At 38.3% G+C, this 25,343-nt stretch overlaps 1 protein-coding gene across 1 annotated transcript; it reads right to left on the bottom strand.

Moving 5' to 3' along the window:
• Nucleotides 1–1,827: 1,827 nt before the first annotated feature.
• Nucleotides 1,828–18,410, bottom strand: EXOC1L (exocyst complex component 1 like). The gene is made up of 3 exons (XM_027545394.1): nt 18,161–18,410; nt 8,572–8,702; nt 1,828–2,237 (listed from the first exon to the last, which is right to left on the bottom strand). The coding sequence occupies exons 1-3, from the start codon at nt 18,279–18,281 to the stop codon at nt 1,971–1,973; spliced, it is 519 nt and encodes a 172-aa protein (XP_027401195.1). The 5' UTR covers nt 18,282–18,410; the 3' UTR covers nt 1,828–1,970.
• Nucleotides 18,411–25,343: the final 6,933 nt, after the last annotated feature.

Here is a 25,343-nt window from a genome sequence, read left to right as displayed (position 1 = left end):
TGATGTGTAATTCACACACCATACACCTCACCCATTTAAAGTATATAATTGGATTTTTTTAGCATATTACATTGTTATTTTTTTAAACTAGAGTATATTTATAACATTAACTTAGCCATTTTAACCATTTAAAAATATATAATTCAGCAACATTAACTACATTTACAATGTTGTGTAATCCTTACCACCATATATCTCCAAAACTTTTTCATCATCACAAAAAGAAATGCTGTAACTATTCAGTAGTAACATCCCATTCCTTCTTTCTCCCAGCCCCTGGCAATCTCTAATCTAATTTCTTTCTCTAATTTTGCCTATTCTAGGTATTTTATATAAGTAGAATCATGTAATATTTGTCATTTTGTGACTGGCTTATTTCACTTCACATATTTTCAGTATTAATCCATGTTGTATGGCTAAATAATATTCCATGGTATGAATATACCACATTTTGTTTATCCATTCATTTGTTGATGGATACTTGGGTTGTTTTCATCTTTTGGCTACTGTGAATAATGCTGCAATGAACATTGGTGTAGAGACATCTATTCAAATCCCTGCTTTCAATTCCTCTGGGTATATACCTAGGAAAATACGAGAAAAATTGCTGGGTTGTTTAGTAATTATGTGTTTTGCTTTTTGAGGAAAAGGCAAATTGTTTTCCACCATGGCTATAGCATTTTACGTTCCCACAAGCAATGTAAGAGAATTTCAATTTCTCCACACCTTTCCCAACACTTCTTGTTTTCTGTATTTTTTTTTTTTAATAGGTATTCTAGTAGTGGTGAAATGGTATCTCATTTTGGTTTTTATTTACATTTCTCTAATGAATAATAATGCTGAGTTTTTTTTTCTTGTGCTTATTTTACCTCTTTGCAGAAATATCTATTCGCATTTCCTGTCTATTTTTAAATTGGGTTATTTGTCTTTTTGTTACTGAGTTGTAGGAGTTCTTTGTATTAGATCCTTATCAGATATATAACTTGTAAATAATTTCTTTCATTCTGTAGGTTTGTTTTTCACACTCTTAATAATGTTCTTTAATGCAAAAGGAAATCTGTTGAAGTCCAATTTATCTGTTTTCTTTTGTTCATTTTGACGTCATAAAATCCATTGCCAAATCCAAGGTTCTAAAGTTTTACTCCTATGTTTTCTTCTAGAAGTTTTATGCTCTCATGTTTCACAGTCAAATCTTTAATCCATTTTAAGGATGTTTAAAGTGTAAGATAGGAGTTTAGTTTCTTTCTTTTGCATGTAGATAACCAGTTTTGTCCCAGCACCATTTGTTGAAGAGATTTGTTTTTTGCTCCTTTGAATGAACTTGATAACCTAGTCAAAATTCAGTTGACCATGGAGGTAAGAGTTTTTTTGAACTCTCAATTCTATTCCATTGGTCTATATATCTGTCCTTATGCCAGTACTATATTGCTTTGATCATTGTACCTTTGTAGCAAGTTTTGAAACTGGGAGAGGTAAGTCCTTTAACTTTGTGCTTCTTTTTCAAGATTGTTTGGATATGTTGGGCCCCTTGTAACTCCATATGAATTTGAGGATTGACTTTTCCATTTCTGCAAAAATAATCATTGAAATTTTGATAGGGATTATAGTGATCTGCAGGTTGCTTTGGGTAGTATTGACATCTTGACAATATTAAATCTTCCTATCCACGAACATGGAATGCATTTCTACTTATTTTGGTCTTTCAAGATACTTCTTGATACCCCTTTGTAGAATACTAATTTAGGCAACACCATCTAACTCCTTCCAAAGTTACCAAAGAACACATAGGCAAGAGTCCCAAATATTGAATGACTGCATTAAAGCACATTTCAAGACAATTCACAAAGCATCACTTTATTTTCATATAAATAATAGTCACCGATAAAGGGAAAAAACAAAATTATGACTATCAATATTTACTTAGGGAACCATTTTCATAGAACACTGATGAAGGAACATAGTATATGTATTCAGAGTGGCAGAGGACACAGGGACAAGCACACTAAATTGAAGGCATAGAAGCATATTCTCATAAGGACCAAGCAATCCTTGTTGTTGGAGGACCAAATGGAATCATCATTAATGTAAGTAGAATCAAAGTTCACGATCTGTAAGTCCTTCTTGAGATATTCATGATTCAGCTTGTTTACAGTCCGAGCAAAGGCATATTTCGAAGCACAACTATATGCTTCCAAACTGTACACTTTCTTGAAGTGCAGATCAAAGAATGGATTGTCCTAGAAGAAAAAGAGAGCCAAGATTTTGTTTGTAGCTAAGAAAGTAGCTCGATTTCCTGGATTCTCTCATATTCTTTTGTATGCTTATTGATTGTAAGATATCAAACATATTTCAAAAAATCTAGAAATGAGCTTTCCAAAGCTACCTGGTTCAAACATATTGCTTCTAAAAAGAATAACAATAAGAAAGATCATTTTGAAGCATCTTTGATTTTTCAATATGCAAATAAAACATATGTTAGAATGTGTAGTTATCAAATCTTTCCAGGGTAGTAAATTGGAGAGGATGGAGGGGCTGGAGAAGAATAAACCCACTTAGCAGACTTCCACAGGGGAGAAAAGGAGAAACCTTTTCTCAACTAGCAATTTGGTCCTTTTTGCTATTTCAGTGGTAGAAGGGGGAAATACAGAATTAGCATTTGGCATACATGCACGCATACTTGCTAAGTCTCTAACTTTCCAGGCAGTGCTAGTGGTAAAGAGCCCGCCTGTGAAAGCAGGAGATGCAAGAGATGCGGTTCAATCCCTGGGTCAGGAAGATCCTCTGGAGCAGGAAATGGCAACCCACTCCAGTATTCTTGCCTGGAGAATCCCATGGACAGAGGAGCCTGGCAGGCTACAGTCCATAGGGTTGCACAGAGTCGGAAACAACTGGAGCGACTTAGCAGGCAGGCAGCAGGTAGGCAAGGTCACCAACTTGCTGGCTTTGAAGTTAATAGCAAGGAATTACTTTTAAAGTTAATGACAAGGTTCATTAAATCATTTGACTGAAACTGACAATTTGACACTGACTCATTGGATTGAGTTAGGCTCTGTACTTCTAGTGGAGATGTTTTGGGAAAAAGTAGGCATCAAATCTGATCTAGGTCTACATGGTAAAATACTAATAACTGCTACTGTTACTAATAGTAGTAACAACAATACCTTGCATTTATGAAGTGCTTTTTCAATTTACAAAATGCTTTCAAATTCACTATCTGCCTAACTTCTAACTCTCCTTGAGGGCAGAGGTTTTGAATCATTTATCTTTTGTGTTCCTGGTGCTTATCCATGGCAACAATGAATTTCTCAACAAACACATGTTGAACTGAGCTGAAAGTGAAGTGAAAGTGAAGTTCTCTCAGTCGTGTTCGACTCTTTGGGACTCCATGGACTATACATTCTATGGAATTCTCCAGGCCAGAATACTGGATTGGGTAGCTGTTCCCTTCTCCAGGGTATCTTCCCAACCTGGGGATTGAACCCAGGTCTTGCACATAGCAGGCAAATTCTTTACTAATTGAACACAAGGGAAAAAGTGAAGTGGAGGTAAACATTGTCCTAAATGATAAGGAAGCAGAGACAAAACCAAACAACAGTATTAATAATGTGTTACTGTATAGTGTGTAAAGTTTATAAACAACTTATATATTGCAATTTTTTTTTTTAATAGGAAAATTCTTGCAGCAGGCAGGAAAAAGAACAAGGGTTTTAAAGTTAGACCACTGTTTTGACACTGATATAACCATGGGCAAGATCCTTATCAGATTGGGCCTTCACTTTTAGATAGGATTGCTATGAAGTTTACATGAGGTTAATCATATAAACTGTGACACTAGGATGGAGCTTAATGAGCTTAATGAATGATAGTTCCTTTTCCCAGATCTGCCGCCAGAGATTATGATACTGGTGGTAATACCACCTTGCTTTGCACTATTACAATTTTTTAAAAACAAAGCAATATTTAAAGAATGTACAAGAGTGATGTGATTTTAAGCGCATTTCCCCAACTCACATCTTGCAAAATGTTTCCTAACTGTCATAATTGCCAGTTGAAAGACACTTGTGCAGAGAATCTCAACAAAAGGAAATCACACCCATTCCATCACCAGATACTAATCACACTTCTTATGTAGTTTCCTCACAGAACCATTTGCTCCTTGTCATGTAGAAAATATGCTTTATGTTTTTGAAATACTTGGAGAGGATTACGTTTTTCCATTAGCCTAATAATGGGGCTTTCCTGCTAGCTCAGACGGTAAAGCGTCTGCCTACAATGCAGGAGACCTGGGTTCGATCCCTGGGTTGGAAAGATCCCCTGGAGAAGGAAATGGCAACCCACTCCAGTATTCTTGCCTGCAAAATCCCATGAACTGAGGAGCCTGGTAGGCTACAGTCCATGGGGTCGCAGAGAGTTGGACACGACTAAGCGACTTCACTTCAAGCAGGCATGAACACAGAATACACATCTGTCCATCCCTCCCTCTCCTTCCCTGCTTCCTTCCTTCCTCTCTGCCTCTTCCCCTTTCTCTCTCTTTCTTTCTTTTGACAGAGCTAAAAGGGAATCTCATAGTTCATCCTGTAATCTCTTGTTTATAATAGATTATAATATCAGATCAGATCAGTCGCTCAGTCCTGTCCGACTCTTTGCGACCCCATGAATCGCAGCACGCTAGGCCTCCCTGTCCATCACCAACTCCCGGAGTTCACTCAGACTCATGTTCATCGAGTCAGTGATGCCATCCAGCCATCTCATCCTCTGTCGTCCCCTTCTCCTCTTGCCCCCAATCCCTCCCAGCATCAGGGTCTTTTCCAATGAGTCAACTCTTCGCATGAGGTGGCCAAAGTACTGGAGTTTCAGCTTTAGCATCATTCCTTCCAAAGAAATCCCAGGGCTGATCTCCTTCAGAATGGACTGGTTGGATCTCCTTGCAGTCCAAGGGACTCTCAAGAGTCTTCTCCAACACCACAGTTCAAAAGCATCAATTCTTCTTGTGAATGATAGTTTCCAGAGGGTTATAGCCCAGGTCACACATGTAGCTATTGGCAGAGCCAAGATGAGAACCAAGCTCTCAATCAGTCCAGCCCCATTTCTTGCTACATCATCCTCTCTCCTGTTGCACCACAACAGGCTCCAAGTCCCCCATCATTTTGATTTCTGCAATATAAATTGACTTCAGTTTCAATTCCATTCCATTTTAAAGTTGACAACTTTCTGGCTTGAACTAGCTCTCTTTAAAACTGTATCATTGCTATTGAGAAAAATATAATAAATGCTGACTCCTGAGGATTCAGTTACAAGAGGGAAGAGAAGTGGAAATTCCCAGAACAATTGAGATATTTTTACTTCATCCACAGGAAAGAAATATTTAAAAGAACTACACTTTGGATATTACAGGTTTTCTTCTGACAGTTTAATATTTAGGTCCTGAAGAGATGAGAAAATTAAAAATGTTCAACTTCTCTTTTGTATCTATCTAGTTCACTATGAAAGATAATGATCTTCAAATGTGAAAGGGAAGAATCAACAACATAGGAATGAAATTAAATGCCAGAAAGGTGAGGATAAAATAGAGCAGAGTTAGCTGCTTCCAGTGTATCTGAGTTGACAGGCTTGATTAATACATTCCTGGGCACTGACCAAGCTCATAGAAAATAGTTATGACATCAGTAAATATTTGAGGACTTATAACAAAAGAAGAAAATGGTAAAAAAAAAAAAAAAAGAAATGGGAATGGTTAATTCCTAAAACTACATATTAATGAAATTGACATTGATTTCTGATAAAATTCAATGCAACACAGAACTTTTGGCAAATATATAAAAGTAGAAAGAAGATAATAATTTAAAAATTATAATAATCTTTTCACACAAAGATAATTATTGCTAAAGTACTGGTTAGTTTCAAATATGCATATACACATATCTATATATTTTTGTGTTAAAATTTGAGGTTCAGCTTTGAAGTTTTTGATACTATGATAGATTAAATATGTAAAACAAGATAACACTATAGAAGAGTTTTGTATCAGGTGACTTTTACAAAACGTATTAAATGATGAACAATTGTGTTCTGAGGTATTCTTTTGGAAACATGATTTTTAATGGCCATGTAATGTTCCAGCATATTGACATGCCAAGAATATTTATTTCCTAAAGTGTTGAATGTTTAGGTAGAATGTCTTGCCAGAAAAAAATGCTATGTGATTACTTAGGAAAGAAAGTAATGAAATTCAGCATACTTTCACCAAGAAGTCCTGTCAAATATACCAAATTTTAAAAACAGGATTCCTGGAAGATAACAGCAGATAACATGTATTGATTTCAGTAAAGATCTTAAGGGTAAAATTTCGATATTCAGACTAGATAAGTGAGGCAGAATTAAGTGCTTGTGTCCATCTAACTTACCACTTACCATCAGAGCCTAGCAAGACCTAATATACCATAAATTCTCAGTGAATGAACAAATATAAAACTTTGTATAAATGGTAAACAACAAGTCCAAAGAAGATGAATTAATAGATTTGGAGGTAAAATCTACCTCCATCACTAAAGTAGTTATTTGACCTTGGGCAAGTCAGTTAATCTCTTTATGTCTCATGTTCCTCATCTGTAAATCAGGAGTAATGCTAGAATCTAGTTCATGGGTTGTGACAATTATATGAAATTATGTCTAGAAAGAGATTTTTTGGTCCCTGTCATCTGATAACCATTTACTAAGTGTGAGATGGTAGTATGTAGCAGTACTACTAGTAATGGTAATAATAGTAGTAGTCATGATAACCCATCAGTTACCCAAAGGTATTCTTAGGTGTGCTTGCTTCATCATTTTTATTACTGACTTGAATGAAGTGCTAAATGTTGTTCAAATTAAACCTGCACCATACTACAGTGAATGTTAACGAATCAAAATATTAGAAGGTTTGATAGGTGGGAACAATAGACGAAACTAAGAGTATGACATTAAATAGGATAAAGAATAAGTAGTGAGTTTAAATTCTAATTCATCCAACGATAACAGAAGTATTTGAGTCCCTAATATCTGTTAGGCAGAAGGCTACAATAGAAGATGAAAAGTAAGCTTTGCAGTTTTTTATTCAGAGGGGAGACAAAGTAAGCCAACAACTGCAGCTTGTTGGATTATTTATATCCATAACGCAATGGGGTTGTAGGACTGGGGGACATGAGTGGGACTTTACTTCAAGGAGAATCTAAGAATGGGGTGAGGGATGGAGGTGACTGGCATTCTAAGCCCTGAGAGTCAGTAGTTAAGTACTTTCACTCTATAAATTTTAGGGAGAATAACCAGAGATGAAGGAGCCAGATGATCAAGGGCTTTTATTTACATTTTATCCTAGGTACATAGAGGGTATGGCAGATCAGGTTAAAAGGCAATTCATGCCCCAAAGATCCAAAGGCTCAGTTGAGTGTTTAATAGAAATAAGAATTCAGATCAAAGGAATTATAAACAGGTCACACTAACTCCAAAGTTTTGTATTTAATTCTGGAGAAACAAGCATTTCAGAGGAGAGAAAATAGCATAGTGGAAGGTGTTGTAGCAATGTCACTGCATAAAATAACAACAGTGCTATTCCCTCTTAGTGTTTGTATGGTCCTGTCATATTATCTTATTTAATCTTCATATGAACATCATTTAAAGAATGAATGGTTACATTTAACCCAGAAAAGAGAAAACTTGAGGAAACCTTATAATTGGCTTCAAATATTGGAAAGGCTGCTATGTGAAAGCAGGGTTGGTTTGTTCTGGTTGTACCAAATGGCAAAACTAGAACTGATGGGTGGATGTCATAGTGAAGCAGATTTGGGTTAGATATAAGTAGGAGGGACTTCTTCCCTGGTGGTCCAGTGGCTAAGACTCCATGCTCCCAACACAGGGGGCCCGGGTTCCATCCCTGGTCAGGGAGCTAGATCCCACATGCTGCAACTAAGCCCTGGCACAGCCAAATAAATATAAAAAATAATAAAACATAAGTAGGACATGTAAAAAATAAAGGATGGCAATTCAGAAATAGAACGGACTTCTTCATGTGGTAATGAGTTTTCCATTAGTAGAATTTAAGGAGAGACTGGGAGAACCACTTTAAAGTGGTCATGTGAGAGATTACACTCTCTTTTCCTACTTTCAACACTGAGGCTGTAGGATTTCCTAGAGTTATCAGTCCTTCTGGAGGATCAAGTGGCTAACTGGCAGAAAAATCTGAAGAAGGTGAGGAAAGGAATTCCCACAACTTGTGGAGGAAGTTGGGATGGGGAGAGAGTGGTGTGAAAGTGTCAGATATTTAAAGTTTCAAAACAGACTAGAAGAGTGTGTTTTACCTGTTAGGAACCACTTGGGAAAGACGCTTTTAAATCTGATAGACAAAATTCAAATTTAAACCCATAGAAACAGAAAAAACAAACCAGTAGATCATCCCAGTAGATTAAACCGTACTACTTAAGAACAATATGTCATCTTAACACTCAGTATATGTCAAAATGTATGAAGTAGGATATTGACCATCAAGATCTCCAGCATATTGATTCCATAGCTCCCTTACAAAAACATAACACTTACTGTATCTGCTTCTTTTCCATCGATCATCTGCAGATCATTCAAAGACCACTTTTTGGTTACTTCATATTTTTCATCTAAACCTATTCTGTAGTGTTTCACCATAATTATTTTTACTTCTTCATTTTTGGTCACTGTGGGACAGAAAAAGACTTCGTTTACATAGACTCTTGCAAGATAATAAATTATTCACCAAGTCATAGTTTTCTGTATTTATGTATCTCCTTTTCATATAATGAACTTGAACATACATTTTATCTGCACCCTGGTTGTGAACTCTGAGGTATCTGAAGCTTCATGAATGTTCCCTCAAATTTGCTCACTGTTCTATCAGTGTGTTAACTTTATTTTTGCTACAGTTGTGGTCACATACAGCCGCGGTAATGTCTGTCAGATAGAACACCGAGCTCTGTGCTTTCAGCTCTGAGCTTTGTGGTGGAGGATGGAGTTCAACTCAGGGCAGGAAATAAGAGGCTTAGCGTGAGCATACAGTCAGTGCCAAAGTGTTTACCAGAACAAGTTGGAATTTTAATTTATGACAATATAAGAAAATGAGGTCAGGAAAGTATATCATTCTGCTCACCCAGCAACCAACTGTGGAAGAGAGAGCATGCAAATAATATTATGCACACTTTCTTTTAAAGTTGCTCTGAGATTTTGAATGTAGGATTGCTGGCAACACAGCTTTTACTAACCTATTTGGTATTGTTTGAGGTTTTTAATCTTCTCCAGAGTGTATCTAAACTTCTAGTATTTGAAATGTGCCATTGAGGCAAAAACTTTAGTACTATACTTTGAAGGGTGTGGGGAAAAGCATTGCTTACTTTATATGAACGGCATAAGGGAAATAATTTTCTGGCCTTAAAATCATTGAGTTTGGTCTCATACGAACACACTAGGAGAATCAGCATTTGGTGTTAGAACTCCTGAATTGAAAGTTCTCAGTGAGTTATCAAGGGTATCCTAGGTATCCACAATTTGCCGGATAGAACTGTTACGATTGCCAGTGAGGGTAAATGATTGCCTGCCCTCTGGTAACTTATGGTTTTGTTGAAAAGAAAAGGCTAACAGACATGTCATATAAAATATGTATTATGAAGGTACACAATTATATCATAGAGGAGTGGCAGTAGGAATTGAATATCTTAAGCTTTCAAGATGGTTGATGTCACTTGGAGTGTTGCAGGCTGGTTCTGTCTCCTCAGAGTGAGACTGGAATTTGTCTTTGAGGAAGACTGTCTTTTGGTTCTAGAAAGTATCACTTTGGCATTGCTTCCTAGTTAAGATGAAAACAATATATTACAATATAGTCACAGTAATAGATCAGCAATTTGGAACAGAGTATATGCTCAACAGGAGTTCTTAGAAGAAAGAGGATTGGAAAAGTTAAGGAAAGAATTATGGAAGAAATAGAGTTGGAGATAGAGCTTTTAAATTAGTCCAGTTTCAGAAAGGCAGGGATGATACTGAAGGCATTTCTAGTTGAAGGACAGTATGACCAACTGAGAGGACAATTGACCCTGAACTTCACCAGGTAGGATTAGAGACAGTGGATTGTATAGATTAATTGGTGTTAGGACATGATGAAGGATAAGGTTAACCAGGTTGTGAAAATGTTTTGAAAAGTGACAGAAACCATTGTAGACTTGTGGTGTTGAGTCCCCCCTCTGGTGGGAAGGATGGGAGTCTGGCCTGGACACTGGGGGCTCTAGAGTTGGGGCTGGTGAAGAGATTAGTTATCCCCTGAAAGTGCAGGTGATACTGAAATTAAGGCAATCAGTTGAGCTTTGAGTTCACAATGGACCTGAACTCAGTCTCCTAGAGAAGGGAGTCTGAGCAGGTTGACAAATCTAAGAGGGCACTGTGTCAGGAGTTCAGTGAAAGGTCATATAGTAACACACATTCAATAAGTCTCTTTCCTTCTTGAGCAAGAGACTAATACAGTGGCACCTCATTAGAGGAGTATTTTTCTGGAATCAGTGATGCCAAAGAACATTGAAGAAGAAAAGAAAGAGGAACTAGAGTTTGGTAGAAGAGGCAGTAAATCTTAGTGGGCTCTGGCATTAGACATTCTGGATTCAAATCATGACATCACTTCTTACACTGTGGTCTGAGCATATTACTTAATTATAGAGAGATTAAACCTCAGCTGTCTCATGTTGTAAAGTGAACATCAGAGTGATACAAACTTACAGGGTGTAAAGATTAAAGTATGTAAATGATGTAGGATAGTGCCTAGTTTATAGTAATTGTTTTTGTCTTTGTTTTGTTTTATGAGGTTGTTAGAATCTAGGCATAAGATGTGAGCAGTAAAAATAGAAGTAGCAAATCTAATTAAGATTTTAAATGAGGCATTGACAACACTTGATGGAAATCAAAATACAAAAGTATGGAGGGTGGACTGGTTGGGCAGAATAGTGAATTTAGTTTTTGACATACAGATGAGATCCATAAAGTATCTGGGAAGAGAAGGAGATGAAGATATGGAGATGGAGATAGTTAGGAATGGAGATATGGACTTAGGACTTTTCTGTGTAGACAGTTTTCCAAGACAAGGTTTATAGGGAAAAAAGCAGAGGAAAAAGGTGAGATGGAATAGAGAAAAAAAAAAAAAAAAAAAGGTGCCAGCCAAGAGGCCTAAGAAGGAGCCATCAAAAAAGAGATAAGCCCAACAGTGTGATGCTACAGAAATGAAAAGGACAGAGAATTTCAAAGATTTGGAGACAATCCCGTGAAGTCACTTTGTTGGGTAAAAAGCAGAGTTCAGTCCTGGCACTCAATCTGACTTGGGGAAGATCATTGATTTCCTCCCTGAGGGCAATTCCTCTATAACGGGGAGTGTAGAAGACAGCTTGCAGAAGCCTCCTTCCTGGACTGGCTAACACTGAGTGCCTACTGTGTACCAGTTCCTATGTTATGTAGGGTTTAGAACAAGAAATAGGAGGAGAATAAAGACTATGATTTAGAGCACATATTCCAAGAGTTTGGAAGAGGAGGGATTGCGTATTTTGAGGGCAAAGGAGTGATTGAGGGGCATGTCCTGAGGGGACCTAGAGTGGAAGGTTTTAAGTGGAAGTTTTTAACCCTGGGTAAGAAAACTGACTCAGAATCTGTGAGTCTCCTGAAATTGTATGAAAACTTGGTGGATTTCTGCTCGTGTTACTTTTCCAGCCCTAAAGGAGATCTACTTCCATTGTTGTAGATGTTAGCTTTGGGAAGAGGAAAGGAAGAGAGGAGAAAAGAAGCCATTTGGTTGGTGAGTTGACGTGGAAGCATGGTAGCCTCTGTCATACCTGCTAAGGACAAGCTCTCAGAGGCTGTTGTCTGTCCAGACAAAGGCTCTACCTCAGAATCAAATGATGACACTCTTGTTCTCACTAGCTGTCTCACTGGCTACTTAGGAAGTGGGAGAGAATGGGGATGGGGAGAAATAACTGGATACTGTATAAAAATGTCATTTGAAGCAAATTCACGGCCTCATCAACCTGTTAGGATAACCAGCTCGTTAACTGCAGACCCACTGATTTGTTTCATTAATTTGATATCTGAGTTCCCCTTTTGTACAAAGTCCTGGGCTAGGCATTGAAAAAATGTATTCCTCTGCGGCACCATCATGTTCCCGCTGAGATTACAAAGTGTGGGACTTCAGAAAGAAAACACATGATTACAGTCCTGTGAACGAGGAATGAACAGGTCTTATAGGACCATGGGGAAGGGATATCTGCATCCCACTGGAGGCCTGACAGAGCTTCTTGACAGGTTTTCTGAGTTGCAAAGGGCCATGGGAGTTAGCAGAATGAATAAAGGGGTACAGGGAGTGCTGAAACAACATGTGCACAAAAGCGTAAGATCCTCGAATCTTCTAGTCCTCACAGGCATTTACCACTGTTGGCATGACGTGTAGGGGGAATAGGTGATAGGAAACGGGGAGGCCGGACCTGGTTCCTGAATGGTCTAGAATGCTAGGCTAAGGAGTTCAAATATCATCCTGAAACTTATATATGTGGGGAGATTTACAGGTGGTTGTGTTGTCACTGAAGACTTTAAGTAAACAGTCAAGCTGAACTTTACATTTTAGAAAGTTTTCTTCAGCAGTTCTATAAAGCAGGGGTCCCCAACCCCTGGGATCTAATGCCTGATGATGTGAGGTTGGATCTGATGTCGTAATAAGAAATAACATGCACAATAAATATGATGTGCTTGAATCATCCCTAAACCATCCCTCTTTTGCTCTGGTCTGTGGAAAAAGTGTCTTCCACGAAATGATCCCTGGTGGCAAAAAGGTTGGGGACCGCTGCAAAGATGGGTCTAAGGGAGGGAGTGAAGAAAGAGATAAGAAGGTAGGATCTACTAGTTATCAAGTTTTCTTACATTAGTGATCATTGTCTCACTAACTACAAACTAAGAAAACAGCAATCATGCTTTAAAAGTTAACTTTTTGATACAATGATGCAGCACAGAGATAGTACATCCTCCTTGATTTGGCAAAACAATCTCCTCTGTAGTCAAGGAGGTTCCAAGAATTGTCTTTAGCCAAGAGCTGAAGAAGTCTGCTCAGGTTGGAGTGGACCCAACGCCTCATCTCCATGCTTGAGCTCTGCTGCCAGCTAAAATTAAGTGGCCATATCCACATTAATGCGGTGGCAAAGTGGCAACTTATCACATGGTCTTAAAACAGAAAGGTGTTTGTGTAGTTAGAATGTTGCACAGTTGGTTTTAGTGACATCAGATGTATTACTGTCCACTTATGATTTAGTGATATCTATAAACCCAGGGAATTTCAGAATGAACCTACTTCAATGTCATTATTTTAGTTAGCATTTTCAGAATAACCATCTTAACCTCATGCCAACCATTGATTTTCAATTTTAATTTTGTAATAAACATTGTTGTTAATAATTGCCTCTATTATCATAGTAAAATAGTCACTCATGGTAAAAGTGTCATTCAGGAGGCTAAGTGGAAAGAAATTAGCCAATGATCCAATATAATTTGGCAGATAAGAGGAAAAAAAGCAGCTTGTAAGTAAGCTGCACAGAAATATTTTAAACACATAAACTACCATCATTTCATAATCCTAGAGTTATATAACTGCTTTCATCATTGAAATTAAGTAATAGGGGGAAATTACCGTGAGATATTAAAGACAAGAAGCCTCACTGAAAATGTCTTAATGTATTAGTTATGTCTTGGGATTGTTGAGAATGTTATTATTGATTTAATCAAAAGATAGCTTTCAAAAAAATTATCTAGAAATATTTTAATCAGATTGATTTGGGGGCAATAACTGGGTACTACAGATTTAATGTTTATTTCCTCTAATTCCTATGTTGAAATCTAACCCTTAAGTCAAGTCTATGGTATTAGGAGGTGGGGTCTTTGGAAGGTATTATTGGGATTAATACCCTTATAAAAAGACCCCAGAGAGCTCTCTTGACCTTTCTGCCCTGCAAGGTCACAGGGAGAAGACAGTGGTCTATGAGGACAAAGATCCTCACCAGACACTGAATCTGCAAGCACCATGTTCTTGGATTTCCCAGCCTCCAGGAATATGAGAAATTAATGTTTGTGCTTCATAAAACACCTAGTCTTTAGTATTTTGTTTATTTTTCCTGTTGACATTATTATTTGACACTCTTGTTGTTAATATTATAAATGATTTGACAAAATTATTCAATTCTCTGATGCACAGAGAAGTTCTTTTTGACATCAAAATGTAATATGTATGGAGAATTTATGTGTACTGTTTTCATAATTCTAGCAAATACTGTTTATTTTCAAATTAATTATCTATGGAGAATATTTTTCAAAATATATGTGAATACTTAAAAAATACTCTGTATTGCAATATGTATATAATTTATTTATAAACTATATAACATAAATATATATCTATGTATTTACTTTATATTTTATTTTTATTATAAATATTTATTTACAGTATATACTATATTTCTACATCTAAGCATATGTTTTCACAATACATTTTTTTCTATATATTTTAACAATATAACCCTACCTTTTATTTATTTGGAATATAATTTATCAAGTTTGCTTTTTTCCTAGTTAGGATTTAAGAAGAGAGCATCACCTCCATGCTCTGTGAGGACCTAGAGGGGTGGAATAGGGGGGTGGGAGGGAGGTTCACAAGGGAGGGGATACATGTATACTTATGGCTAATTCACATTATTGTATGCTGCTGCTAAGTCACTTCAGTCGTGTCTGACTCTGTGCGACCCCACAGATGGCAGCCCACCAGGCTCCCCCATCCCTGGGATTCTCCAGGCAAGAATACTGGAGTGGGTTGCCGTTTCCTTCTCTAATGCATGAAAAGTGAAAGTGAAGTCGCTCAGTCGTGTCCGACTCTCAGCAACCCCATGGACTCCCCACCAGGCTCCTCCATCCATAGGATTTTCCAGGCAAGAGTACTGGAGTGGGGTGCCATCACCTTCTCCACACATTGTTGTATAGCAGAAACCAATACAACATTGTAAAGTAATTATCTTCTAATTAAAAATAAAATTTTTAAAAAGAGAGAACACTATGTGCAAATGTTGTTGTTTAATTGTTACGTTGTGTCCAATTCTTTTGCGACCCTGTGAATTGCAGCCTGCCAGTCTTGTCTGTCCATGGATTTTCACAAGAATACTGGAGTGAGTTGCCATTTCCTCCTTCGGGGGATCTTCCTAACCCAGGTATCGAATCCATCTTCTACATTGGCAGGTGGGTTCTATACCACTGAGCCACCAGGAAAGTCCATGTGCAAATGTAGGTGTTATTGAATATTAACTGAATATTAAACTGAATAAGTAATAGTGTTGCTCCCTATTTCGTAGCTGGCAGGTGGGCAAAGTTCAGTCATTTTACTCCAGCTCTGTCTGACTCCTAGCATTCCAAGGTCTATCCCACCATGCAATGCTACTTCCTATCCAATTATGGGTAATGCTTTCTATGCAATTTCAAATCTTTCAGAATTTCCTTAACTCATTTGCATTCTCATCATGGCACAAGTGACCTGTCTCTTTTTGTTCTCGCACATGATAGAGCCCCTCCCTCCTTCATAAGAAAATGCTGCTTTTAACTCCAAGGATAATGACATTCTGGGTTAGGTGAAGCCAATTCCAAGGGAAAATGACCATGTAAACCCTGAGGTGCCATGAAATTCCCAAGGTAAGTACTAGCAAACTACAGAGAGGGAGAGAAATTTGTAATGTTTGTTTTTTGACCTTGACGAAGTAAAGTATCCAGGTAACAGTAAATTACAATCACCTGGCTGGGAGACCCCTGCAAAAGACAGACTCAGATCAGATAAACAGAAAGTGTAATTTATTTAAACATACCTTCTTTAATCTGAGAAATGTATACTGGGATTTAACTACCCTAGACTCTTGGCTGTCACAAATTTAGACCTGCTGGATTAGAGGCTATAAAGAGGAAATTATAACTATGTGTCTCTCTACTCCCAGAAGGTGGCCAACTTTAAAAATCTGGAGTTATCTGCCTCCATAACTGAGATATGGCCTGTCTGATTCCTCTCAATGGAGTTATTTTCTGAGTAAAGCACAGCCAAAGGTTTAGCTCTAGCAAGCATCACTCTGACTTTAAATTACTGTTCTGTCTGAATGCATTTGAGATGGTCATAAAGAGATGCTACATTTGGAAAAGTGCTCTCAAATTGATGGACGTGATACAGAGGAGAGTCATGAAACTGATGAATGAAAATTAATTTTAATGTTAACTTTTACCTGGAATATCACAATACCATCTCGTCTTCCTCACCTCTGAGACAATCTTGGTTTTCCCTTCTTACATAAGAGAATCATTGAATTTTACTAATGAAAGTGATCACTTACTTTATTTGATTATTTTTCAGGTGAAAACTTTGACCCTTAAAGAGGTTTCCTTCGCATATGTTAACAACGCCAACACCTTTTAACCAATCTTGATTAAAAGGATTCATGTTATTTATGAAAAAAGACAGCAGGTGACCCCAGCCCACAGTGTCTTTCTCAGAACTTGAGGACACTGGGGAGAAAAATTACATCCATTTCCAAAAATTTAATTCTAGGAGTGTTTTTTACCCCATGCCAGATAGAACAAGTTTAGTTAATTATATTGTTGGAGGGGGGCATTAAGATACATCTAGTAAATTAGATTTAAATCATTCCTGGTAAATACATAAACATTATTATGATTGCTTTATTTTCATAGGATTTAAAACAATGTGTATATACTATAATGTTACATGATGAGTAATTAGCTTTATAAAGAATTTCAATAGGAATAAAATTAACTATTAAATTTTAATGTTGGAATAAGCATTTTCTCTAATACATTAAGTCAAAATATTTTCAGATATAGTGATCTGATGGTTTGAATATAATGCAGTTTCTAAAATTTTTTCATTTGATCTTTTTCCATAATTTGACTTTCTTTTTCCTGAACTGAGGAAGTTTTGTACCTGGCTGGTATGCCAAGCCTCACACTTTTTATTTGGCAAAATATAGTAGGTAAAGTATAAGATAAATCTTATTATTCTTATTATTAATTAAATATTAGTATACCTGTTAGAAATGATAGGATTTTAAAGCGTTCTTAGCACTTTCTTTAAAGATGTTCTACTTTTCTTACAGTACTCTCTCTTGACAACTTTTGCAAGTTCTTTTAAGCAAAGTATCAGGAAGGGAAGTATAATAGACTTTCTGAAAATGTTGAACTGTGTGCCTTAAAAAGCAAAGTGTACAACGGAAGTTAGATTTTCTAATCTCTTTCCTTAAGCCCCTGAAAACTATTAAAAATCATGGATTAAAAAAAGAAAATGGTGTATATTAAATTCAATAGTGGCACAAACATTTTTGTCTAAGTTCAGCACAATAATTACAGGTTAGGTAAATCATAATTAAGTGAAAAAGCTTATACCTACCTTTGGACAATTTTCATGAATGTTTAAAACACAAGGAAAAATATTTTAGTTGAATAGTTTAGAGAACATTTCCTTAAAGTTCCATCTTCATGAACTAATTTCTACCATTAAAATATTGTTTCTGTGAGCATACTGTGAGAAAGAATTTTTAAAAGATCATTTCTCTTTTCAAAATAAGCCACCAGGAAGTCTAAATAAACCTCAGAAGAAAATCTTAGGTCTTTTTTTTTCTTTCCCAGCATGAAAAGAGAGAACGCTGGTTTCCAGACTGGTTGGAAATAGAGCCGTATAACTCAGTTATCCAATATGTTTAAAAATATTCAGAGATCTTTCTGTTGAATTTTTTAAACTGAGCTTGTACACAAATAAAACTGTTTGCCATGCAAGTGAATTGAATAAAAGATTGGAGACTAATCAGATCAGAAAAAGCACATACCCAGTTTCATTTCTGAACAATTAACCAAAATACTAATACATTTTGCCTTACATTTTAGCACTTACAAAAATGCTGTAAAATGCAAATTCTTTATCTTGGCATAGTTAAATTCTATCACAAGAAGGTACATGTGCTGTTACTGTGTAGAAAGTAAACACCCTCAAATGCCCCTCTAGCACCAAGCCTCTCAGGGTTATTTACATTTTGAAATGATAACAGAAAGAACAGATTACCTGACACACAGAGGTAATACCTGTCCTGGACCGAGAACTCTATTTCAATAAACTCGTACAGATTCTGTGAGAGTGGCTTAAACAGTTTCTTCTCCAAGTCCTCCTTTACCAATGATGACATTTCCTCCAGTTCCACTTGGCCTGAGGTCTTGGCTCCAGCTCACTCTCTTTTCTCCTTCTGCTCCCTAGATTTCTTATTTTGGTTTGCAGCTCCTCGGTGAGTCCTGCCCACCTCCCAATCCTCACTCTCAACTTCTCGCTCCTGGCCAGACCCAGGCTCTTGAGAGCACTCAGCGCGGTCAGACCCCTCACTGCGGTATCTGCCCAGTGGCAGCAGCGGCAGCAGCAGCCAAAATACAGCAGCCGCACCAGCCCCACCGTCACTCTCCAGCATCCAGGCTCAAGGAGGCTGCTCTCTAGAGCTCTCCTGTGGTTTGTTGATGGGCAACATATTTATGAACACCAGCAGATACACTTGTGGAGTCCGCTGGTCTCCCTAGCCTAGTAACCCTTTTCCCCTTTCACATGGCTCTGCAGGGGAAGACCACTCCTTCAGTGTGATTCCATTACATAAATCAGCTGTCTGGCTCTATTGATTGGGATCATCTTCCATTAAGAAATTTGCTATCACCCGTGAGAGAAAATGCCTCTGTGCTTGCTCCTGACACTTCCAACAAGTCTTTTTCCCTCCTCTCTTCCCCCTTCTGCAATTCATCTAGACCTTTGTTTCAGGAGAGTCACCATCAATTCCTGGGTCCAAATTATTTTTAAAATGGGCTCCCTGTAATGTTATTCATTTCATTACTCCCAAAGAATTCCCTAGGTGCCTACTGGGGCAAAACATGGTATCCGTTTCTTGGGAGGCTGAATTTCCTATCCTTGAGACGTTTGTAATTTAATGAGAGGAGCACACCAAATAATTGTAAATATGTAAAAGTGATAAATGACACAAGAGGAAAAGGAATACAGAAAAGATATTTGTACCTGGAGAATATCAGAGAGTGCTATGGGTGGAAGATCTGGAGAGGGAAGTATTTAAATGGAGGAACATATTCTGTGGAAAGAATGTTGTGAAGCTGTGTCCATGTAGATATAACCCAGCGGGTACACAGGGAGGCGAATTACTCAGAAGAAAAGACTTCCTTGCCTATAAGACTCATAGATTAATGAACTTCTGTGTTAACTGAGGAACTGTAGCTTGGATTCTAAAAGACCCACAAGAGTGGACTCTAATTTCTAAGTCTATGAACTGTCCGGATCTATTTTATTCTTATGATTCTTTTTCATAGACCAAGGAACTCTTTTTCTTTTAATTTTCAGTTTTGGTATCTTGCTTCAATCACTTCCCTACACAGTCATTAAAATTTTTACATTCTCTTGCAACCACAGAATTATTTATCTGCTGAAGAAATCAGGGAGTAAGTGCCTATCTGTCCATAAGTAACAGGATCACAATGTTCAAATGATACCAGGATTTTCCCCTTTGGCACATTATAGGAGGGTAGGTCTCCACAGAGTTCAGGGCTAAGGTAACTCATTGGTTTCTGGAATTACAGGCCTGAACTAGTTGGGAGAATACTGACAAAAGTTCTGCTCTTCTCAGGACTTCTCTGTGGGTGCTGGAGGAGGTAGTGGTAAACACTATGAATACAGGCTGGGCCCTAACTCTGTGTCTTCATCAGATTCACGTCCCACAGCCCTTTTGCTTCAGCAAAATGTCGTGGTTTTGTCCATCCACATACAAGGAGGTCTTGGAGTAGCCTTTGGGAGAGGAGACAAAATACTGTTAATTGGCAGGAATAAATGCCAGACCCTGTGTGTTGGCTTATGTCATTTAACCTTTCAAGAAAGCTAAGAAAAACAAAAATAAGAAAAAAAAAAAAAAGCTAAGAGAGAGATGTGATTGTCCCCATGTTTTCCTCTTTGGAAGCAGAGTACTCTGTGGAAGCATGGTAGCCTCCTCAAAGTTTGATGAGGAAGATGATGCATCTCTGTCTCATACTTATTTATTGCTTCTATCTTTGGTAAGAATATCTTTAGTAGTAAAACGTTATTGCAACCAAATATGCATTCATAGACCCTGAACTTAATACCTTCCTGTGTGTGATTATATACCAGATTGGAAAATGCCAATCTTTTATGTTATATTTCTTAAACTTTTATTTGAAGGAATGAGGATCATGTTGGTACTAAAATATTTAACCTTTTTATACACAAAAACTCTATTACTATACTATAGTATATTTTTTTTAATCCAGCAAATATTTGCTCTTTAATCAAGGTATTGCTTGGTAATTCTAGTTTAGGAATATTGTATGTGTGTGTGCATGTGTGTGTACATGAGTTTGTACAATGGACTGAATGTTTATTATGTCCCCAGATTCATATGTCGAAACTCTAACCCCCAGTGTGATGGTACTGAGGTCTTTGGGAGGTGATTCAGTCATGAGTGGAGCTCTCATGAATGTGATTAGTGTCCTTAAAAAAAGAGACCCCAGAGGGCTCCCTTGCCCTTTCTGTGAGGAGGATGAAGGAAAAGAACCAGGAAGCAGTTCCTCACCAGAAACTGAATCTGTTGGCTTGAACTTAAACTTCCCAGCGTCCAGAACTATGAGAAATAAATTTCTGTTGTTTAAGCCATTCAATCTGTGGTATTGTTATGGCAGCCTGCAGAGGAAGTGAGTGAGTGTGTGTGTGTATGTACATGCTTTGATGACTTAGGATAGATTCTAAATGGATGTGCTTTGTAAGATATTTTCTTTTGTTTCTATGTGCTTTTTTTCTGGTTATGGATACTCCATATAGTCCCCTAATTCTGTCTGTTATAAGAGTTACTAGAGAGCATAGCCCTGTCCCTGAGAAGAAAAGCAATGTAATTCCTTCCTTTCATGCCCGCTCTTCCCTGACCTCTTAACATTCTTCAATGAGGACTCTCTGAGGGTCTCAGTACCTTGGACTTTGGTTTATTACTAATACTGCAGAATGTGTTAGAGTAGGAAGGCTTCAGCAGTTCACAATCAGTGCCAGAGTACTCATTAGGAAAGGGCTTCTCTGACTCAGCCAGAGAGGGAGTACATTTCTTGCTCGAAATACTCTAGTGTCATTTTATAAAGCATTGGATTTACAGAGGCAGTTTGCTTTTAGAAGTGAAAAAGAAGTTCTAAAAGTACTCTGTGAAAAAAATTTTCTTTTGACAAGATATACATACAGATCGATTTTCAGGAAAGAGTTTGTATTTTCATACAATTGCACAAACATTTAAAGAAAGAAGAAAAAGGGAAGGTTTGTATTTTCTTCCATAGTCTATAGAGTAACATGAGGAACCAGTTTTTGTTTTGTTTAAATTTGGTTCCATGGAATACATGATTTATGTTCATAAAAAGACTAATGTCAGAGGTAATGAATATAATAAACTTATTTTTTATAGAATGGCCTCTTTTGTGAGTGCTAAAATAGATATAGCAGTTAGATGCTTCCAAAGAAGTTTTTTTTTTTTTAATTTTGGAGATAAAGGAATTTCAAATTAGTTAACAGAGAGAAAGTCGCATTTACTTGATATCCAACTAGTAATAGCAACTTCATAGTCAGAGCTAACATATAGTGATTCCTAGGGCTTCCCAGGTGGGGCTAGTGGTAAGGAACCTGCCTGCCAATGCAGAAGACAAAAGAGACGCAGTTTTGATCCTGGGTTGGGAAGATCCCCTGAAGGAGGACATGGCAACTCACTCCAGTATTCTTGGCTGGAGAATTCCAGGGACAGAGAAGCCTGGTGGGCTACAGTCCATAGGGTCCTAAAGAGTTGGACACGACGGAAGTGACTTAGCACACATGCATATTGGTTATTTATTCAGTGTCAGGATCTATTCTAAGAGCTTTACAGATGTTAGCTTATGTAATCTTCCCACCAGTCCTACGAGGTAGGTATTATTGTTATTCAAATTTTAGATTTAAGAAAGTTTTCATATAAGTAACCGCTTACCTGTCTCATGTCACATTTTAATGAGACTAGATTTGTATGGCCACAATTGTGCTCAAGATTAATCCTCTGAACCATGGGGTCACGCTGCCTTGTTCTGATTTGACCATGAGTAGTATTTTAACTCCAGGACTCCTCCCTGGAAAATCCCATGGATGGAGGAGCCTGGTAAGCTGCAGTCTATGGGGTCGCTAAGAGTAGGACACGACTGAGTGACTTCACTTTCACTTTTCACTTTCATGCACTGGAGAAGGAAATGGCAACCCACTCAAGTGTTCTTGCCTGGAGAATCCCAGGGATGGGGGAGCCTGGTGGGCTGCCGTCTATGGGATTGCACAGAGTTGGACACGACTGACACGACTTAGTAGCAGCAGCGGTATTTTAAAACTTTGCTATGAAGGTGTAGATCTATCTTTTAGGACATTTAATCTATAAAGGTATCATTTTCTTGTCTCAGTCTTTTTTCCAGCTGCCTTTTCATTTTTAGACCTTTTAATTTAGCCTGTGTCCACAAAGATGTTAGGACTAGTAAGGATGAGCTCCTCTCATAGAAGGTGCTTAATAAATGTCTCTTAAATGAATTAGAATGCAGGATCTCTGGTGGCTCAGTGGTAAAGAACCTGCCTGCAATGCAGGAGCTGCAGGAGACTTGGGTTTGATCCCTAGGTCAGGAAGATACTCTGGAGGGGGCCATGGCAATCCAGTCCAGTGTTCTTGCCTGGAGAATCCCATGGACAGAGGAGCCTGGTAGACTTTTGGGATTTTAGTTCCCTGATCAGGGATTGAACTGCACCCCTGACAATGAAAGTGTCAGTTCTAACCACTGGCTGCTGCTGCTAAGTCACTTCAGTCGTGTCCAACTCTGTGCGACCCCAGAGACGGTAACCCACCAGGCTCCTCTGTCCCTGGGATTCTCCAGGCAAGAATACTGGAGTGGGTTACCATTTACTTCTCCAATGCATGAAAGTGAAAAGTGAAAGTGAAGTCACTCAGCCATGTCTGACTCTTCAAGACCCTCAGGGACTGTAGCCTGTCAGGCTCCTCAGTCCATGGGATTTTCCAGGTAAGAACACTGGAGTGGGCTGCCATCGCCTTCTCCCCCTAACCACTGGACTGCCAGGGAATTCCCGTAATCCTTAGTCTTTTATTGTTCAGCCATCCTTAATCTAAAGTTAATAACTGCTGTTTTGTAACTGTTCTCTGTTCAAATAGCCGTTGTGGTTTCTGTCTCCAGACTGGATACTGACTGATGAAAAGGTCCATCAGTTTCCTCTCTGAAATTTTACATAGGGATTCTAGGGGGAAAAGATCGTTCTCTCCTTACAGAATTGAGAGCTGTAAGCACAAAGTAAGCTGGAGGCCATGGTTCCCAAACGCAGAGAAGCTATTTTGAGTTAAGAAAAACACACACACACAAACACAAAGATGAGGTCATGCATAGAGATAAATATATGTGAGAGACAAGCGAAGATGGAGAGAATTCTGATGAAGTCATTTGATTCCTTAGAACTAGCCTTGCCCGAAGACAGTTTTCCAGTCATATTATCAGTAAACTCCCTTTATTTTTCTTAAGCAAGTTTGAGTTAGATTTCTGTCTCTTGAAATTGAAAGAACACTAATTATGTTAGAAAGTAGTTTTACCACTTAAGAAGTAAGCACTCATTCATTCATTTTTTGGTTTTAACAGTATCTTTAATTTTTAAAAGGATCACTTATTTAACTCTTGTTTACAGTCTCCCAAAGGCAGACTCAGAAGGTGTCTGCTGTGAGCCCTTCTTCACTGAAGGGGGACTGGGGCATGCATCGCAGTGTCCATCTCAGGGACACCTACCTTAGTCTGAGAACCTTCCGTAGTGACCACCACAAGTGACATACAATCATATATTGGAGTTGTCCAACTCCAACAAAGTTTAAGAGTCAAAAGAGGGGATGTGTTAACAAACCTTTACAGTATCTCTCCATATTATGTACGAAGGATCATGGTGGATGTTAGGGACACAAAACTAAATAAACTCCTACATTTTAAAGGAGACTGTATTAACGGTGTGCTTTATTTTCTGTATCCTTTTGGTTTGACATCTGGGGCCTTGCTGACCCTAGAAAGGTCACACCTCCATCACATTCCTTATCAGGTTTTCATACTCTGGCCCACCTGGCATAATCGTTTGAGGCCATGGGCCAGACATCTAGGGATAGCTGTCAGTCACTCAGTCGTGTCCAACTGTGACCCCATGGACTAGCCCGCCGGGCTCCTCTGTCCATGGAATTCTTCAGGTGAGAATGCTGATGGGTTGCTATTTCCTTCTTCAGGGGATCTTCTCCACCCAGGGATCAAACCCAGGTCTTCTGCACTGCGGGCAGATTCTTTACTGTCTGATCCACCAGGAATAGCTGCTAGCCCCAGCGCCTGCTGAAAGTAATCAAGCCAGGCAATCTTAAGCCTGCTTACCCTATTTTGTTCCTTCCTTTGAAAACTACAGTAAACATCCTAGCTCATGGTTTTTCCCTCCCCCTCTGCCTCCTGACAGAGCTCGGTGCTTCTCTGAATAGGCTCCTGTGGTGTGGCATGGCATGACCCCTCCTCTTGGGATCTGTGAATATTACAAACTGTCTCTTTGGTGGCAATTATCTCCTGACCTGCTGATCTTACTGAACCTCCAAAGTACTATTTCTATACTATATTTAAAAACAGACACCATATTGGGGAATTTTAAAAAATGTTTCCCAGTCTTAATTAATCATTGGAAAAGAGGCCATGCCCACCTATTCACCTCTGTATCCTTATCAGTAACTCAGTTACTGTTAGATGTTTATCCCCCTGGATTTCCAAGCAGTGTTCATCTCATATTGCTTATATTAATTGCTTCTATTTGAGTTCTACCAACTCCACTCTACTTCAGGCTCTTACTGACCGTCACCTAGGCTCACTTTTCTGATCACCCAGTTCATTTTTCCTTGTTTCAGGTTTTTGTTCATGGTCAGTTCAAATGCCACCAGACCCACAAAGCTTCTCTTGACCCTCTCAACTAGGTGTTCAGTTCAGTTCATCGCTCAGTCATGTCCAACTCTTTGTGACCCCATGAATCGCAGCATGCTGGCCTCCCTGTCCATCACCAACTCCCAGAGTTCACTCAGACTCACGTCCATCGAGTCAGTGATGCCATCCAGCCATCTCATCCTCTGTCGTCCCCTTCTCCTCCTGCCCCC

Source organism: Bos indicus x Bos taurus, chromosome 6 (genome assembly GCF_003369695.1).
Source record: "Bos indicus x Bos taurus breed Angus x Brahman F1 hybrid chromosome 6, Bos_hybrid_MaternalHap_v2.0, whole genome shotgun sequence".
In the NCBI taxonomy this organism is placed as follows: domain Eukaryota; kingdom Metazoa; phylum Chordata; class Mammalia; order Artiodactyla; family Bovidae; genus Bos; species Bos indicus x Bos taurus.
Note: the sequence above shows the minus strand (reverse complement) of the source record. Positions and strands in the feature narration are given on the sequence as shown.

Excerpts from the sequence above, each read along its gene's own strand:
- EXOC1L (XM_027545394.1), bottom strand. The coding sequence starts at position 18,281 with ATGTCATCATTGGTAAAGGAGGACTTGGAGAAGAAACTGTTTAAGCCA. Across the intron at positions 8,703-18,160 it reads GTATTACCTCTGTGTGTCAG|TGACCAAAAATGAAGAAGTA; the intron begins GTAATCTGTTCT and ends TCTGTCCCACAG. Across the intron at positions 2,238-8,571 it reads ATGGAAAAGAAGCAGATACA|GACAATCCATTCTTTGATCT; the intron begins GTAAGTGTTATG and ends TTTTTCTTCTAG.